Source organism: Numenius arquata, chromosome 17 (genome assembly GCF_964106895.1).
Source record: "Numenius arquata chromosome 17, bNumArq3.hap1.1, whole genome shotgun sequence".
NCBI classification, from domain to species: domain Eukaryota; kingdom Metazoa; phylum Chordata; class Aves; order Charadriiformes; family Scolopacidae; genus Numenius; species Numenius arquata.
Window position 1 is genome coordinate 12,402,782 of NC_133592.1, and position 18,518 is coordinate 12,421,299.

Here is an 18,518-nt window from a genome sequence, read left to right on the forward strand (position 1 = left end):
GAGCATGCCCTGAAGTGCCACATCTACACGTTCCTTAAGTACCTCCAGGGATGGTGACTCCACCACCTCCCCAGGCAGGCTGTTCCAGTGCCTGACCACTCTCTAAGTAAAGTAATTCTTCCTAATATCTAATCTAAACCTCCCCTGCCCCAACTTCAGACCATTTCCTCTGGTCCTGTCATTATTCCCTTGGGAGAAGAGGCCATTTGAGCGGGGTCTCTGTGGTCAGCAGTCACATGGGATGGAGAACAAAAGGGATGAAGCAGGGAAGGATGTGACACAGGCTTAGCATGAGGAAAAAGGAAATAAAGAAAGAGGAGGCAGTTATTTTGAGATGGGGTGAAATTATGGGTAGGTTGTCACATTATTAGGGCAGGGTGAGTGGAACTCAGCTCTCCTTGGCCACCAGTGTGATTTAAGGCAAGGACTATCTGTAGGGCATAGAAAACTCTATTATTCCCTGCACTGATTTGGACTACATCTTGTCCACGTCCATCTGCACAATAGTGACAGCTCATGCTAAGTACCACTGAACTCTTTCCAGTCACTTTTTTTTTGGTACATTTGCATGTTCAGGATAGGCAGTGATCCCAGAACCATGGTATTAAACCAGGAAAAAACCCACTGTGGCGACCCTTACTGTGCCTTTATTCTGACAAGCGTGAGAGGTGCCAGCTGGCTTCTGTTTGTTTGGTTTTTTTTAAGAAAATGGTAATGTTTCAGTGATGTCCCTTGGGTGCGCCTTATGATTGCAATCTCTGCTAATCTGCACCCCGTGCTGTGGTAAGACGCCCAAGATGCCCGACCTGCCTGCAGACACTTCCCTCAGTGGTGTAGCCCACAGCCATGTCTAACACCCACCAATTTCTGCAATTAGGCTTCCCCCAAGTAGGGATTTTTTGTGCACTCGCTGGCTGCCCTAGGCAGCTCTGGCCCCAAAAATTCCTCATTTTGGGCCTGCAGTTGAGCCTCCCCTTGCATTCAAAGGCAGTTGTGTTTGACAGGACAGACAGAGGGATGCAGAACAGTCTGCCCTGTGCTCAGCAAACACCTTACAGTCCTTTTGGCAGCTCATGCCTTTTGTCCCGGTCTGTTGATATGTGTAAAATAGCTCCAAAAGAATCACCTCAGCAGAAATGAGCAGCATCAGAGGCAGGTAGACTGTGGGGGGTTTTATCCCCCCTAAAAAGGACTTTGTTTTTCCCCACAAAGATCTGTCTGAGAGTAAGGTTTGTGACTAATAATGTCATGAGTTTGGATGTGGGGACTCCACTCTGAGTGTAGGGTTTTTTTCCAAGGAAATTTGTGACAAGAGTGAGGTCAGAATCCCGGAGTGTATCATGCAAAAGGCTGCCCATGACAGTCCCCGTCTGCCCTTCTCAGGGTGATGTAAGCCGTGCTCGGTAATAACGTTTCCGAGAGGTGGATAGCAGCATTTTAGTTCAGCTCTAATAATTCTGTTAAATCAGAGCTGGGGTTGTAATTGCTGTTTGTGACTGAGTTTGTTCCATATGTGTGTTAGGCAGGATGCCATTGTAATGAAATGTTCCCTCTTTGAGCTGTATGCCCTAAAGAATATGCCTTTATTGTGTGCCAGGCAAAACACTCATCTGCTCTCTGCCTTTGCTGTGCCTTACAACCAAAGGATAGGGAAAAAAAAAAAGTCATGTTTCACCTTGTTTCAATTTCTTCTGGAAATTTTAAGTTGTGTAAGTGTTAGTCTTCATTTGCTTTAGTAACACAGAGCCTTGCTGGAGTCCTGTTCGGTTTTTTTTAATGAAAAAGCCTGCGAGCTTGTGTGCATCTGAGGGTTTGCATGCATTAGAGCAGAGGGGGATGAGTGTAAATGGGAACAGGGAGTGAGAGGGCAGGAGAAGCCTCTTCCGGGGAGTCAGACACGGTGCTCGGTAGCCACATTTTAAATGTTACCCTAAGCACGGGAAATAGACCTTAGAGATGCAAAAGCTTTAGAGAAATACTGTATTAAAAGATAGCACGATCAGGTGGGTGGGCGGTTGCTTTGCTTTGGAAGCAGTGTGTCCTGTGAGACTCCGTTGTAACCAAATTTGGCACTTTTCAGTCAGAGACGGCCCCGGGCTCTGCAAACAGGGACGGGGAGGCGCTGGGAGGGGACACGGCCACTCTGCTGGCCGGCTGGGTGGTGGTCAAACGATGACCCTGGTGGTGATCTTCCACAGCTACCAGCCAGCCCCAGAGAGAGTTAGCTGGGTAGGACACCTGGATATGGAAAACTGGCAGACGGTGGCTAATTTCACCCAAAGCGGGAGCTGTAAAAGCGGGAAAGTGCGTGCTGGGAGCCCGGGGACATGAGTGTTCTGGGCTGTGCTGCCTTGCCTTGATCGTGACATTGATTTGCTGCTCTTGCTCAATCTGACTTCCTTTAGGTCGCCGGTGCTGCTTCTGCGTCCTGGGTTTCAGCTCCCGGGTGGATGCATCCCATGAAATGTCTTGTGTGTGCTCCCAGGGCAATGCAACACCAGAAGGCAGCTTTGCTCTGATCTCACATGGAGAATTTAGATTGGTTATTAGGAAAAATTTCTACACTGAAAGGGTTGTCAAGCCTTGGAACAGGCTGCCCAGGGAAGTGCTGGAATTGCCATCCCTGGAGGTATTTGAAAGACAGGTAGATGTGGTGCTGAGGGACATGGGTTAGTGGTGGAGCTGGCAGTGTTGGGTTAGCGGTTGGACTCAATGATCTGAAAGGTCCCTTCCAACCCAGACAATCCTATGATTCTGTGAATTCTATGGGGGAGGAGGGAGATCATTTGGAATAATGCATCTAGATGGCAGGTACAAGATAGCCATCAAACTGTCCCCACCTCATTCACACAGCTCATCTAGCCCAGAGATCTCCATTTTATTGTGTGCTTGGGGTTCTGCAAGAACTGGGTGCCTCCATCCTGGTCCCCGAGGGCAGCCCTGCCAGGGGCCGGTGCAGCTCCCAGCACTGGGAAGGGATCCAGGGAACCTTGCAGGATTTCTGAGAGGTCCTTTCTGTCTGGAATGGCAGTGTTGGTTTGGTTGGGTGTTGACTGGCAATAAAAACCCAAACAGTCTGAACTGAAATGAAAATCAGTCCATTTGTGCTTGTTTTTCAAGGAATTAGACCACTTTTAGCTCCCTCACCACAGAGCAGAGGGAAACACCCAGCTTCAGCCTACTAAAAGTGAACACCTTGGGTGAGTTCCGGGGGCTCCTTCTTAGCCCACGGGAGAGGCATCTCCATCAGCAGCTCAGCTCGTGGCCGAATTGACCCTTGGTCTTCTTTAGCTCTGCTGTGGCTACATTTTGGCAAGGTAAAAGGGAGCATTCACTGCCAGCGTGAAACATCTCAGTCAAGAAGTGATTATGAAAAAGTGTCTTTGAAAACAGCACCTGAGCTTGGACCACCAGCAGCCCCTAAGGCGCTTCTAAAACTAAAAGCCTTATACCAGTATTTTTACACTGCAAAGCCAAGAGAAACGATCGCAAGCGGGCAGGAATACAAAAAGCATATAAAACAAACGCGGCATCCTATAATGTATCTGTAAAGAAGGCAAAACTCATTCTACTCGAGAAATTCAACTTTCTCGTGGGAAAACATAACTCCTGTTCAAATGCTAATGGGTTGTTAACACAGGAATGTTTTAATTTAACTACTATCAGAAGGGGCAGAGGAAGGTTCAGAGAGCAAATGGCTGATGAATGATCTTCAATCTGCCAGTAAATATTTGCTTTTTTTTTTATATATACTTCCCCTTCATGGTCTCTCTCTCGAACAGATCCTCCAAAGGGACATATAAAAGACAGCTGATTTCAGCTAGAGGTAATAGCACGTATTTGTGTGGGTTTTTTTATCCTTGTTTAAAATGGCAAATTTATGGCACTGATAGAGTGTCAGTCACCAAGAGCAGCTGGCCCTGAGAGCACAGAAATTGACGGTATATGAGTGAAAATTGGCTTACTGGAAAGAAGAAAGGCAGCACATTTTAGAAAAGTGATCAAGAGAAAGCAAGCAAATTGGGCGTTGCAGCCACAAACCACGTCTGCAGGCTTCTCAGGACAAGAACAAATATCCCATGAAGCAAGAATATCTTTCCAGGGACTCGGAGGCAAAGGTCTGCCACCCTTTTCCAGGAACACAGCAGCCAGAGCTAGGTAGGAAGACAGAAGAGAGCAAGAGCCCATGATCTTTCCTGTGGAAGCAGAAAATTCTTCTCTCTTTTTTCTGGAAACTCTCTTCTCAGCCAACTTATGGGTGGATGCCTCCAAATATGAAGGTTTTTGCTACCACCTCGCATTACTGTAACTGCAAGAAGAAAACTGTCATGCTGCTAACATTTCGAAACCTGTAGAAACACTTTATATGTGTTTTGAGATGTTTACAAGGAGCACTTGACTGAACTTGACCAGAAAAAAATATGAGGGAAGGGAGTGGGCTGCTTTTCCTATTAGATAGGAATAGACATTTGTCAGAAGTCTCAGCATCTTCTACCTGCCATCTGTGGGCCTCCTCTGAGGATCTCCAACATGCTCACACCATGGCAAAGTCTGTGCCAGGCTCTCCTGGCCAGACAGTTGCTGGTGTCCTCCCTGAACAGGGAGCGGGGTTTGGAGCCTTCTCAGATCCATTGCAGGACAAAACAGTGGGACATTTGAGGACAATTTAGACTTGGTGGGGGTGCTTCCCCTCAGCACACTCATCTGTAAGGTGGACTCTGGTGACAGCAGTAATGACCTGTGAAATCAGGAGTAGCTGCCATGATACTAGGGTGAGAATGACTGGCAGAAAAGGAAAAAAGGAAAAGTTTGCAGACTGATGAGATTTCATAGTCTCTGTTCCTGTTAGTTCTCACAGACAGTCTGAAAGTGTATGAGAACAAATGGCATTTGGCCTCCGTGTTTGAAAAATAGTAAAGGGCTGTAGCATCTGTCAGAGGCAACGGGAACCAGCCAGGACGTGGCTCCTGGCTGCACTTCCACCTGCCCCCCGATGCCCACTTGGCCTTCCCCGTAGCTCCTGGTTCAGCTCTCCTGCTGGACCACCTCTCCTGCTGGACTTCCAGCCACCATGCCTCAGAGGAACAGGGAAGCATCACAGGCTTGTGCAGAAAGACATGGAGGAGACGGAGACTTAACAGGGAGGGAGCCGTTTCTCCGGCCCCTGAGACTGCCTTACTTCCCTCCCCCCAACACCTATCTTATCTTTGACTCTTTCTAAAATAAAAGGAATAGAAAAATTAACAACATGAAAATGGGATGAGATAATAAAGAGCATGTGGAAAATTATGTGTCCTCCTTTCAGAGCTTTGCATGGTAACAGGGAGGCAGAAGGCTTTTTTCTTTATTAATATATTAAAAAAGCTGGGTGTCTCCTGAACCTACTCTGTTGTCGTGGACTGAGAAAGCTCCTAAGAAGTGTTCTGCAGAAAACTATTGCACTTAAGAAGCTATCCAGGGATGCCATTCAAGGACGAGAACAAATCAAAGCTAAACGACAAAGTTTGCTATCGTACTGTCACTGGGGGCTCGGGTCCAGGCTGGCCCAGAGTGAAATTTGCACCTTTGTTTTTGTGCTGAGGCAAAGTCTCTACCAAGGAGACATGAATGCTCTCACGGGCATGGCTGGAATCGGGAAGAATCAAAGCCACATCTCTTCTGATTTCCTTTAGCTCCTTAGTTTTGAAGGTTTATGTGAGCCCAGGTCCTTGGGAGTGCTGCTCCCGGCAAACCTGAACCCGAGCCAGGGATGGTCAAATTTCCCAGAGGCTGGGGTGTTTGGTTTGGCATGTTAGTGGTTCCCCTATTGGAATCTCTTCATTCCTTGGCAGTTGTCAAAATATGCAATTGTTCTTCTTTGTAAATCTTTGCCAATAAAGCAGTAAGACTTTGATGCTGCTATAGCAACGTCTTTGAGCAACCTGGTCTAGTGGGAGGTGTCCCTGCCTGTGGCAGGGGGGTTGGAACTCCATGGTCTTTAAGGTCCCTTCCAACCCAAACCGTTCTATGATTCTGTGATTTACTTTTTCTGCTCTTTGAAACAAATTAGTGTCCATCTCTTGACAGCATGTGAGCCCCTGGCTGTGACTGGTTTATATTGTGGTAGTGCCTAAAGGCCACAGGTTGAAGATGGGAACCATGATTCATGGATGGGGATTCTATAGCTATTACGTTCTGTTATAGCCTCTGGTTGCCATTAATAATGTAACCATGTGCTGGGTCCTTGATATTCATATGAGGGTGACAGCGGGGCTGTATAGCATATAAATGTGTATACACACACACACACACACACATTGAATTAAGGTTTCTGTTTTCTTTTCCTTGACAGGTCACTATGGAAAGGATATTTATCGAAGTGGAGGGCCAGATCTCCATAATTTCATCTCCTCCGGGTTTGTCACATTAGGAAGAGGACACACGAAGGGTACAGTGGAAACAATTTTTTGCTAAATAAAAAAGATTGTTTTAAATAAAAAAAGCTATAACTCAGAAGCTGGGTTCTAAGTGCTATGAGGTAACAGTATTGGACTGCAGTCAGTAGATTTAGTCTAGCAAATACTGCTGCAGGTAAAATACTGTGGTCCCGGCAGAACCTTTTAAATCCTAGCAAGGGAGACAGTGGGAGAGCGTAGGGTCGGACAGCTGGGCTCCAGGCTCTGCTCTGACTTTGCAGTTCAACAATTTATACTGCTTTGTGTGTTCCTGGGTGCATGGTCGCGAACCACCATTGTGCTGCTGTACTTCTAAAGGGATGGGGAAGGAGTGTAACACTGTCCCAGGGCAGGCAGGTAACGCTGCAAGAGCGCGTTTATGGATTTCTTTTGTTTGACTTCTGGTCTTTTTTTTTTGGGGTGGGTATTATGAATATTTTATAAAATTATTTCTTTTTAGGTCCTAAAACATATATTTTATGTGTTCATATAATGTGATATAATGTACAAACATGAAAACACAAAAATATACATATACTGCTTTGTGTACGTTCTGTGTATATGTACTGTATATAAAATATATGTTGAGAGACAGTTGTAGCTATATTAGATAAGTAACCGTATATCCCAGGAGTTGTGGTGACACAAAAGCTGTGAGATCTGACTCACAGTAGCTGGTCACCAAAACCCCAGATGAATGTTTGTTTTATGACGCTGTTGCCTGTTTGGTGAGTTTTTTATAGCGTACGGTGAGACTTGTATTTGGAGCATCTTTCTGTTGGGACCTGCGCCCCAGCCGAGCCGCCCTGGTGCGCAGGCGGTGGGTTGCCACACGGGGAGCCATGCCAGTGCTCGTCTGGTTTTGTGTCCTCCTGACGTCTGAGACTGCTGTACATTCCTATAGACGCAATGTATGTGGAGATACCTATATAGCCACAATGTACTGTATGTGGAGATGTGTCCATGTGCTCGCCTGGTCGAACGCACCTGTGTTGTTTCTGTGGATGACCGTGACTCACAAATTATTAAAAGACCTTTTTTTTTTTTTTTTCGTACATTTCCTGCACTTTTTCAAATTCTCCACGAGTGTCATCCAAAGCAGTGTTGGTCCTGTAGAACTGTCAGAGAAGAAACAAATATATGTATATTGTCTGTGTATGTCTGTGTGTGCTTAAATAAAGTTTACTGAGGCTGAGGCAGCACCCGTGGGACTTGTAATACAATACCCGGCAATTCCAGGCACTGCACCTCTGGAGGAAAGCAGAGAAAACCACCACGGACCTTCAGGTGGGCTGGGAACTGAAATGGTTCAAGGAAGGACCCGTGGATGGCATTTCACACAAGGTCTCCCTTTCTCCTCCCCCTCCAGAAGGAGTTTTGCAGTCATGTCGTATCACACCAGGCCTGACAGCATATTTAGGGTGAGATGGAGAGTGTGCCCCAGTAGACACCTGGTATACAGAGTGGTGTGTCCTGGTAGCCTTCATCAAGGACATGGACAGCCCTGGGCAGGGCCCTAAAACCTGCCTCTTTGTCTCAGACATTTGAGTTATCTCCAAGCAGTTTTCTGTACAATACACATTTCCCAGTTCCTTCCCGGATAAGAATAAAACCTGCTTTTCTTCTTTAGCTGAAAAGTCTCAGGGGCTCTGTTCTTATGAAAATGGGCTGGTGATTTTCACACCTTTCCCACTGGCTTTGCTGGAAGCCCGACAGAGCACATTTCCTATCCCTGGGAAGGTGGGAGAATGGGCAGTGGGAGTCCAGACTGTTCATGTACCACCTCTTCCAACAGCCATCAGATAGTGTGGTGCTTCCCAAAGTGGATAAAAGGCTTTTATTATCTGAAGAAATCCAACTATCTTGGCTGTTTATGGACATAAAAGAATGGATTTGCCTTTGAATTTACTTTTCAACTACCTGTAAATTTAAATGTTATTTGAACAGTACCATAATGTTAATGTCTAAGTGGTAAATTCACACTCCCACTTGTGGCTGGTGCAAGTGATTGACATCTCCACGCATTCTGCAGGCAAACCGCCCTCTCTGCTCCTGCAAATGCATAGATTTGTCTTTGTCTGCGACACGGTTTTGTTGCCTATTTGTGCTGTGAAAGCAGGGACTTCAGCTGTAACAAATACCTTAGGGGCTCTTTCATTAGGATTGTGCCCTGTATCATTTGGTTATTTCTGGAAGTATTACACGATAGAAGATTTTCCATGTTCAGTTTGAACTGGGAACCCAGTTGTACATGTAGACAGGAGAGAGAAGTGCCCCAGCAAGGGTGACAGTCCCCACCTTTAGCTGAGCAGCTTCGTGCTCAGATTTTGTCCTATTTTGCTTCCAGTGCATGTGTTAAAATCTCCCCCTCAACTACCATCAGCCAAATAACCTCATCCTTGTTGTAACACCACCACGGACGAGGGTTTTGCTTTTAGACTGAGCAAAGCCAATGAAGTTTATCTCAATATTTCTTTGCACTGGGAGACACATTTTTGGTGTTTTCTCAACTGTCTTCTGTGCTGTGGCAGGACTCCAAGTGCTGAGTAATATTTAAGAGCTAATCTATTTTGGGCAGAAGACAAAGATGTGAGACATGCCAAACTACCATGGATACCAAATCAGCATATTCACATGTCTGACATCCACAGGCTCCTGCAAGATTGTGATTTATGATTCTTATATGACACTCCATTGGGCAATGCATCACTGCCTGGCATTTAAGTCTATAAAATCACTACGTAGTGTGTTCTTCAAACCATGGTAAAAGACTTCACTGTCAGTCTGTCGTGATGATCCAGGAATGAATCCAAGGTCTTTAGGCCACAGAAATTCTCCATGGGGAGACACACTGCAGGGCCGGTCTCATCTAATGTTAGACAACTAGAAATCAGACATTTTCTTCTGGCGTAGTAGCTTTCAGTTCCATGTAGAGACACCTGGGAGACACCAGCACCTCTAAATGAATCGTCACTGGATGGGGATGAGTCACCTCCTTCCAGCAAGAGGGGAGCCAGGGGGGCCAGGTCTTTTAGCCATCAGAGGAAGGCAGATGAATCCTGCCCACACTTGTGTCGGAGTGGCTGCTGTTGCTCCAGTCGCTGTGGTAGCTGCTATGAGAGTCCAGTGAAACAAGTAGGAGCACTGAAGACAGGAGCTATTGCATCTGCGCACTAACCTCATTTAAAAAACAGCTTCTTCAACCCGTTCTCTCTCCGAGCATCTTGCTACTCTTGGATGTCCCAGGTTGAGGCTGCCCCAAGTTGGACTGTCCTGCCAGGGCTCTGCAGAGCTCTGCTTGGTCACACAGGCTGGGATGGGAACACAGAGCGAAAACCCAGTGTGAGTGAATGAGTCTTGAAGAGCAGTAAATTCACCCCAGATTAACTACTCCAGATCATGATTGTTGAATTTTCAGGTTAAAATGTGATTTTTTTTTTAATTTTTTAAATTTTTTTTTACTACCAGTCTCAGACCTTGAAAGTAGTTTGGGAATGGAATCGAGTTCTTTGTATTTCACCAGTCTGTGACAGCAGTAGAAAGTCTGTGGAGCAGACGATAAGCTCACTTCATCAATAAACAACATCTTTGTTTGTCTGGTAACTCTGCAACGGTATCAAAAATAGTGATTTTTTTCTGCTAGAAAAGCATAATTTCCCAGTTGAACTGAGCGCTAGGGGTCAGGAAACAGTGAGGCAGGAGGAATATGGGATTTTAGACTGATGTGGGGGTCATCTCACAGGGAAAAACAGGACTTTTCCTACAATCTGCTAGTTTCTTGTAGGTTTATGCCAGATCCTTGAGGAGGTGCAGAGGTAGGGCTGCGACTTGAAAAGCACACATGGAAAACTCAGGAAGAGCCAAGTATCCTCACAACCTGCCCAGTAACACCCTCGGAAATGGAACCTCTCATTTCTGGTTCAAGGCTGCAAATCTTTACTGTTCTGGGTTCACTGGGAGATGTGCTCTGAGTCAGGGCATCTGCAGGAGTCCCTTTTCTTCAAGCATCCCACTAAAATTTGCACCTGGGATGTTCTCCAGCAGTGCCAGTAGGCAGGAAAAAAAAAACAACCCATGTATCCAAGTCAGTGTGATGAGGCTGTTAGAGCCTGACTACATTTCTGCTGGCATCTCTGCGGAGCTGCTCCAGCATCCTGCAGTGTGGGCAACGTGAAAACGATGGTGGTGTCGAGGAGCCAGCCTTGTGAGCCCTGAGCCACGAAAGCTACCCACGTTTTATCTTGTGATATTTGGTGCAGATGTGGCACGATTTACAGCTTGAATGTGAGATTTGCCTGCCTGTGCCTCTGTCCTCGCTGCCCTGCAGTAGGGCTGTACCTCATGCATCTGCAGAGTGGCTCAGGGCACTCTTTTGATGGTACAGCTGGTACAGCCCTTCATGTGAGGTACAGCTCTCCACCCTGAGGTGGCTTTGGTTGAGCCTGGTGTGTGGGAATGTGGTACAAGTCCTTTGACAGGATCTTACACCCAACTGGACATCCCACTCCCTGGATACAGCCTCTCCCTTTACCATCTCCCTGAAATGATGCACAGCATCCACACACAGGCAGAAGGGAAAGCCAGAGGTCAGCTGATGATGATTTCTTGCTTTTTCACAGTTCACAATGTCTCCTCCCTCAAATCTTTTTTTTTTTTTTTTTTGTGTGCATATTCAAAAGGAGCAAATTATTCTTGATGTAGTCCAACCTTAGAAAATGACCACCTTTCTCTCCCAGGCCATGTGTGTGCATGAGTTGTTTTGAGGACAGACAGACTGTATATCCCGCGGTGCCAGCACAGTGGAAGGCGGCTACCACATGGGCTGGAGCTGTGGGAACTGCAGGGATTTGTGAGAGTGAGAGGAGACAAGGTAACGTCAGGATGGGAGGGAGGTGACAGACTTGAGGGAGCAGCTCACTCTCATGGCTCCTTCCCACTTGGTTGTCTGTCAGTGGGAGCTGCCTCATCACTGACCTGGCACCTTGTCCAGGTCCATGGCCAGACCTTCACCTCGTTGGCAGTGCTCTGCAGCCTCCTGGACATTCAGACCTCTCTGGGGAGAGCACTACACTCCCCCAGTCACCCTGTGGGCTGGTACCGGGAGATGGGGGGTCTTAGTCAACAGGGTCACTCAGGCTTATTGCAAGACAAATTTCAAGAGTAAAGGAACCGCTTGCTTTATCTGACAGTTTAACATTTGTGTATCTGACAGTTTGGCATTTGTGTTTGTTTATAAGAAAACCTCGTACAAAGGCAAAGATGAAAGAGGACAAATGCAGCTCTAGATCTTAGCAACCAAGCTTTTCCTGAGCTGTTTCGGTGTCTCGCCAGCTGAGGTGGCCCAGCAGCTCCACTTTCCCAGCTTTTTCTCCCTTGGGAGCTCCAGAGCTTTCCCAGCACCATGTTTCTTCTGCTCCCACTGGAAGGTGATGCCTTCCCTCTGTACGGAGAAAGGAAGCGCAGAGTAAATGACTCATGACTAAGCCTACGTTTGCCCAAGACAGCACTGCCAAGTTCATGCTTGTGTGACTCTTAGGAAAGCTTGTCAATGACGATAGGGCTGTGGGACCTCCCATGTCAGTACGAGAATGTGGGCATTTCCTTCCTGAAACATCTTGATCTACCCATCCATTGTGTTCCCTCGTTTGCAAATTCTTCCCACCTTCTTTGGCTTTTCTGCCAGAAACCCATGACAGGCTCTGTATTTTATAAATGACATCTCTGTACACAAACTAATCTTCATGCAGACACCTCAGTGGGTTTATAATACTCAGCGTGCTGCAGGCTTTGCATACAGACTAAACGTGGTACCGCGTGTGGTGAAAGGGGACAGGGTGCTCGCACTGGCTGACACCTCTTCCTCCCCTCGTACACACGTCGTAAGCGTTCCCCTTCTACACACACCACTGCTCCTTTGGGACACCCAAAACTGAGCCCCTTTCACCAGCATCAGCTCAGGAACCAGCAGCTTTACTGGTCCGTTGGCATGTAAATATGATCCAGAGATGAATGGAAGGAAAGAGATTTATTAATTTAATCCTCATTAGCAGTTTGAGGATTCTGATTCCTCTCTCCAACGCTGCCCTGGTTCCCCGCTGTCGTGGCTGGTTCCCTGTGGCTTGGCTCTCAGCCTGGTGTTCCAGTTTCTTTCCCAAAGTGCTGGTTCACACCTTAATTTGTTATTTTGGGGTCTTGGATTACATCTGTTGCAACCAGCATTGGCCCAGCTCAGCTACAAAACAGGCAGTGAATCAGCTCCAAGATGGAATTTACTGCCTCCCCCTGTCATTAGTAATCCACGCTTGCAGTAGACTCATTAATACAGAGAAAGAGTGAAATTTAAGGGTCATTTTTTTTTCATACCTGCATCTGTAACACACCGTGAATAGATTATGCAAAAATTGGGGGTTAGGTATTTTGAGTCCTTTTTCTCATTAAACACTTGTTTGATGTTTCCTATCAATGGAGGGATGTCAAGCCAGAGCCCGCCGCATCCCAATGAATCATTTTATGTTCACCCTGGATAATATCTAATGATTTTGATGGTGTCTTGCAGTGTGTGCGCTAAAGATCTCTTGCATTCTGATTCCAGATTAATTTCAACTATTGCATATTCTGACACTTAATTGTATTGACTTGAAAATAGGATCATTGGGATGTGGAAACTGCTTCACGGCTTTGCAGAAAGATTCCATTACGCAATAGGGCATTTCAATCCGCTCTGAATTATTTAATCGACTTCAGACGCGACCGTCCATTTCTCAGCAGAGTCTGGATGGCTTTTTTTTTTTTTTTTTAATTTTATAGCCCTCTGCATGGCTGGGTGGGAGGAGAGCGGGAGGTCGTGGAAACCATACTGATGCCTGCGGCTGTTGTACAGTGTCCCACTGCTGTAAGCAAGAAATGGGGGGAACATGAGAAAAACCACAGCAGTCCCGGGGGCCACCTTCTGCTAAATACGTTGAAATGACTCAGGTGACGGGTTCATGCCCTTCTGTCTTCAGACAAACTGGCCACAAACCCGGCTTAAAGCACAACCTGGTTTGGAAGGTGGCTTTCTGAGCGAGTGTGTCCCACATGATGAGCAATGAGCAGAAGGAGGGTTGGCAGCTTATCTGAGAGCCTTCCTCAGGCTTATTAAGGGAACAGCAGAAAACTGCCCACAAGCAGGGCAGGGAGCACATCTATCACTGATAAGCCAGGAGATTCAGCTTCCTGTGGCAAGAGGCCCACAGCTGCTCGGTAGCCAGCTATTAGATGGAGATGGCTTCCTGCAGCACGACAGCAAGCCTCCCCTGCGGGCAGCATCGCTGGTGCCTGTGAAGAGGCACTTCTTGTCAGTTGGAGATCATACCAGTCGCCACCTCAGCCAATTGATGGCATTTTTAACTTGACTTGATCAAACATGCTTCCTGGAGGACACAGACAGGACTAAAGTGGGAAGAGAGGGTGCCAGCCAGTTTGGGTTTCATCTTCTTTCTCACTGAGGGACAGTCAAACCCAGAATCTTGTGTCTGAGCCAGGGAAAGGCCACCCCATCCTGTGCCTTTCTGCGTGTGCACATTCAGGCTGGGATTAGCAATGGGTTTTGGCAACTAGTACTGAAACGTGCAATAGCGGAGCTAAACTTGCCCCTGGCACTTTGCAAAAGGTCATGGGGCATCTCTGGCTTTTAACTTCAGGATGTGGTCCCCTGTACAGACCTAGGCACCCACAAGAGTTTGGGACTAGCCTTCACCACTACCACCGCTGAGGACCTTATATTTCCATGTCAATGTAAATCACAGAAGTTATCGCTCAACTTGCTCTCCATCTGTGGGCAGTGAATTGTTTTGCTGCCCACTTCCTTGTCCTACAAACTCCATCACATCCAGCATTCTGCTGAGTTTCCATGGATGGTTTTCAATAGTCTAGTCCTCTAGAATGCATTTATCTTCCTTCTGCTGTGTGTTAACAGTATATCAAAATAAATTACAATAGCTGAGAGGAGAAGAAAAAAGCCCTGCCTGTAATCGGATGCCCTTTCACAGAGAGTCTGTCAACTCTCCATGATGTTTTGGCAGAGACCTTTGGAAACTGAGCTGAAGGCTGGTGAAAAGCTGGCAGTTACAGCCCAGCTATCTATGAAACAGGGAGCTTCAGCTACATGCTGCAGACTTCTCTTTGAAGAATGTCTTTTTCTATATTTATTATCAAGAACTGATGTATTAAAAAACCCTTATGATTTCCTGCTACAGTGTCACTCGGGTACACCATCTCAGGCTGGTAATCTCCCCAAACAGAGATTTTAACTAAAATGGAGAATCACCCTTAGAGTTGGCGTACTGTTTCTTTAGCAGGTCAGCATTCAGCCTTAATTGTGCTTGCAGATTATAGATAAGAAATTCAAATACTATGAAAAAAATCAGAGATTCCTGGGTGCAGATAGGGAACTTTGCAGAGGGATCTGTAATTCTGAAACATCTGTGATCTCACCAGAACAACCGAATCCTGTGGTCAGAGTTTGGCAGATGGAGAGCTTGGGCAGGTCCAAAAATTTACTGATAGCAAAACTGGTTTGTTATATACAGCTTATCTTCTAATGTTCCTTGGGAGGAACATTGACTCATTGTCAGAGAAGTGCCTTTGGAGACACAGGCCCCAGGTTTGCTTTCCAGATTTACTTTCTAGATATGGAACTCACTCATAGGGAAATTATTTGTTCTTGGGAGCTTCAGTTTATCTTTTAATAGTCAGCATAAGACTGTGGACTATTGTAGGAGTTTTATACAAAAAATGTGACAAAAGTAATTGTGGACAGTCCTCAAGAGACAGACTTGAACTTACTGGCTTTCCAGTCCCTAAAGAGAGCCTACAGGAAAGCTGGGGAGGGACTCTGGATCAGGGAGGGGAGCCATAGGATGAGGGGGGACAGTTTTAACCTGGAAGAGGGGAGATTGAGATGAGATCTGGGGAAGAAATTCTTTTCTGTGAGGGTGGTGAGAGCCTTGCCCAGGTTGCCCAGAGAAGCTGTGGCTGCCCCATCCCTGGAGGGGTTCAAGGCCAGGTTGGAGGGGGTTTGGAGCCCCGTGGTGGGTCTGGTGGGAGGTCTGGTGGGAGGTGTCCTTGCGCAGGGCAGGGGGTGGCACTGGATGATGTTTAAGGTCCCTTCCCACACAAACCATTCTGTGATTCTCTGATTCTATGACGAGGGATGTTGGCTTAACTCAGGGGTAGGCAGGAGACAGAGTCCCTTCCAACTCAAACCATTCTATGATTTTGTGATTTATTTTTTCTGCTCTTTGAAACAGATTAGTCTCCATCTCTTGACAGTATGTGAGCCCCTGGCTGTGACTGGTTTATATTGTGGTAGTGTGTAAAGACCACAGGTTGAAGATGGGAACCATGATTTCTGGATGGGGACAACCTAGAGGGAGATATGCCCCAGATGTCTTATTCCTTCTTGTGTTTGACTTACAGGTGCGCAACAGCTGAATATCTGTTGAAGTAGGAATGTTAAGGTTCACAGTTTACAACATCACTTTGTTGTAAGGTCTTACTTTTACAGACCTGTGGTTGTCTAGTCATTTAGCTCATGTTCTGTTCCTCAGCTGGAGGAATTCTTCACATTCCAAAGTCAGTTTTGTTTAATACTGCCATGACTGCTGCAGGTCTGGTGTCCATGCTCCAAGAGGTGCATGATGAAACAGCTGAATAAGGGCTTTCCTACTGCAGTTGTTTTGCATTCAAAAGGATAATAAATTTCTCTTTGCCTTAGCACAAAATCTGTGACTTTTAGTGTGTTGGGCCCTTAATCTAGCCTTAGCTGAACTAACAGAAGCTGAACTGTAATCTGCTGTTGTGTAAGGCCTGCTGCTGTTAGCAGATTGCTTTGCTGGTTCAGAGACAGCAAATGTAGATGTTCTCATCCTTTTCTTGTCATATCAGCTGCAGTTGGATCCAAGAAGGGCTCCTTTACCCTTCCAGGACAGGGCAAATCCTCCAGGCTGAGAACCTCCTTCCGTTTAGATTGTCTCATAGTGACTAATGCTGGTGACATTTGTCAGTGAGCCATTAATCTTCCATTCATGGGGCTTCAAGGACACTGTAGAGGTCTGTAGTGAAGCCAGATGATTTCTACCCTCTCTGGCTTCAAGTCAGGCTTGTACTTTGCACTGGGCACCTAAATCCTTCTCTACTCGGTGGAAAGAGCCTGTGCATTTCATCCATCCTGATGCCACAGGGTGAGGTCACCAGCAGGACTGGGATGACTGTTGTCCTGCTTTTGTTCTTCATTGTGTGCCAGGATGGAACGGGGACTGCTGGTAGCCCTGGGCTTGTGGGAGACACAGCACTCAAACGTACGGCCTCTGCTTTCATAATGGGCACAGCAGAAGCTGGAGGAAGTGCTAAGAAGTTTGCAAAGTTAAGCCCAGGTCTTAGAAACCAGAAGCCTATTTTTTTGCTCCAGAGGAGGAGCAGTTTCTCTCTGGCACATGTGGGAAAGGTCTTGCTTTAACTGGAGGATATTTCCAACTGTTGAGTTACTCTTAGTGCTCTCAGAGGTAGACAGAGCTCAGCAGTTTCTCGCCTGCCAGAGTGACATTGCTGTGATTGAGTTTAGGTTACAAAATTGGGTTGTAGCATACCATTTCTTATAGGTGAGGGAAATCTGCGCGGTGCAAAATTTGCTCCTGTTCCCATGAACAGGAAATGCAAGGTTCCCAAGGAGCAGAGAAGAGATGAGCAGAACAACTGCACTACATCGTCCTTCGTAACTGCTTTGAAGCTGAAATGAATTTGCAGTCCCCTGCAGCAGGAATTGCTTCTGCTGCCACAGCAGAGGGTGGGCAGTTGAGTCCAAGTGACACAGTCCTCTAAGGACTTGAGGAGAAGGAATGGGCAGCCCTCATCTGTCATTTTCCTGAAGATGGAGATGACTTGCTACCTGGAGGTTTTCAGGAGATGGTAGGGCCAGCAGGTTCTCCAAGAAACCCTAAGAGCAGAGCAGATTTTGTTGGGAAATGAGGGAGGGCTATGGACTGAAGGATGAGTAGAGCATTTTATTCTTGCTTGGACTTTCCAAAGTAAGCCCTTGCACTCTCCCTCCTGCCTCGCTTTTAGAGCCCCAGCAAGTGCCCTAAATGTTGTCATCTGTTGATGATACTCGTGGTGCTGATCAGAGACATTGGATGGGAGAGGAGGGATTGCACTGAGTCCCCCAGCAGCTGTGCCAGAAAGCACCCCTTTTAGAAGGCTGAGCCCCTTCGCACTGCTCAGCTCCTGACTGTTTCTAGGACAGTTGTTTCCTTTCTGACAGCATCTCTGTTTCTACTCAGAATTGAAGTAAACCCAAACTGTCACCCACACGCTGCAGGTAGTGGCTTTAAAACTCCCCAGGGTCCTGCAGTCCCTCATGCAATGGCCATCACACTCCTGGGAACAGATGCTCAGAGTCACTTATCATAGCAGTGTGCCCTTATTTCCTTATTTAAAGGCAGTCATGATGATTTCTCCCTAGGTTTTCCTGGATGAAGGCATCATTTCCATGCAGTGCCTTGAGGCTGCTACTGGTTCTCTCATGGAGTAAAGCTGCCAGAACCCAGGTCTGTGGCAGTTTCTGAGACTGGTGGTTAGATTGAACCTGTGATTTTTTTGTCTGACAGGTGAAGAGCAAGAAGCACCTCTTTTTCACTGAGCCTCTAAATTAATGGCTGTAGAACAGCAGGCAGCATTTCAGCTAGAGGCGAACAATGAGAAAATGCCCATAGCAAGAAGATGCATGGAGCAGGAAGCCTTCAAGCAGGAACAAATCTCTTCATGACAGTTTTTCTGACTCTTGGATAGTCCTAGCATCAAGTGAATGAACAGAGGAACTGGGTTTTTGCCAGTAATTCATATAGCTGACATACAGTTTCTGGACGACAGCCTAGTTCCTCAACTAAAGAGCTGATTCCAAGCCCACTTTCTGCCAATGACTGGTATTTTTTAATTGATTTCAATGGCCCTGTCTTGGATCTGCTGCAAATAAACACATGTATGCCAATGCAGACCATACCAAACTGCTGTGGCACAGCTGCCCCTTGAGAGAATGGTGGGCTTGCT

The 18,518-nt window shown here is 46.6% G+C and overlaps 1 protein-coding gene across 1 annotated transcript in view; it reads left to right on the plus strand.

Moving 5' to 3' along the window:
* Positions 1-18,518, plus strand: part of SHISA6 (shisa family member 6) — a 268,297-nt gene that overhangs the window by 55,202 nt on the left and 194,577 nt on the right. Inside the window, exon 3 of the mRNA XM_074160289.1 lies at positions 6,332-6,427. Within this exon, the coding sequence (XP_074016390.1) occupies positions 6,332-6,427 (96 nt within the window). The remainder of the gene's footprint in view (positions 1-6,331; positions 6,428-18,518) is intronic.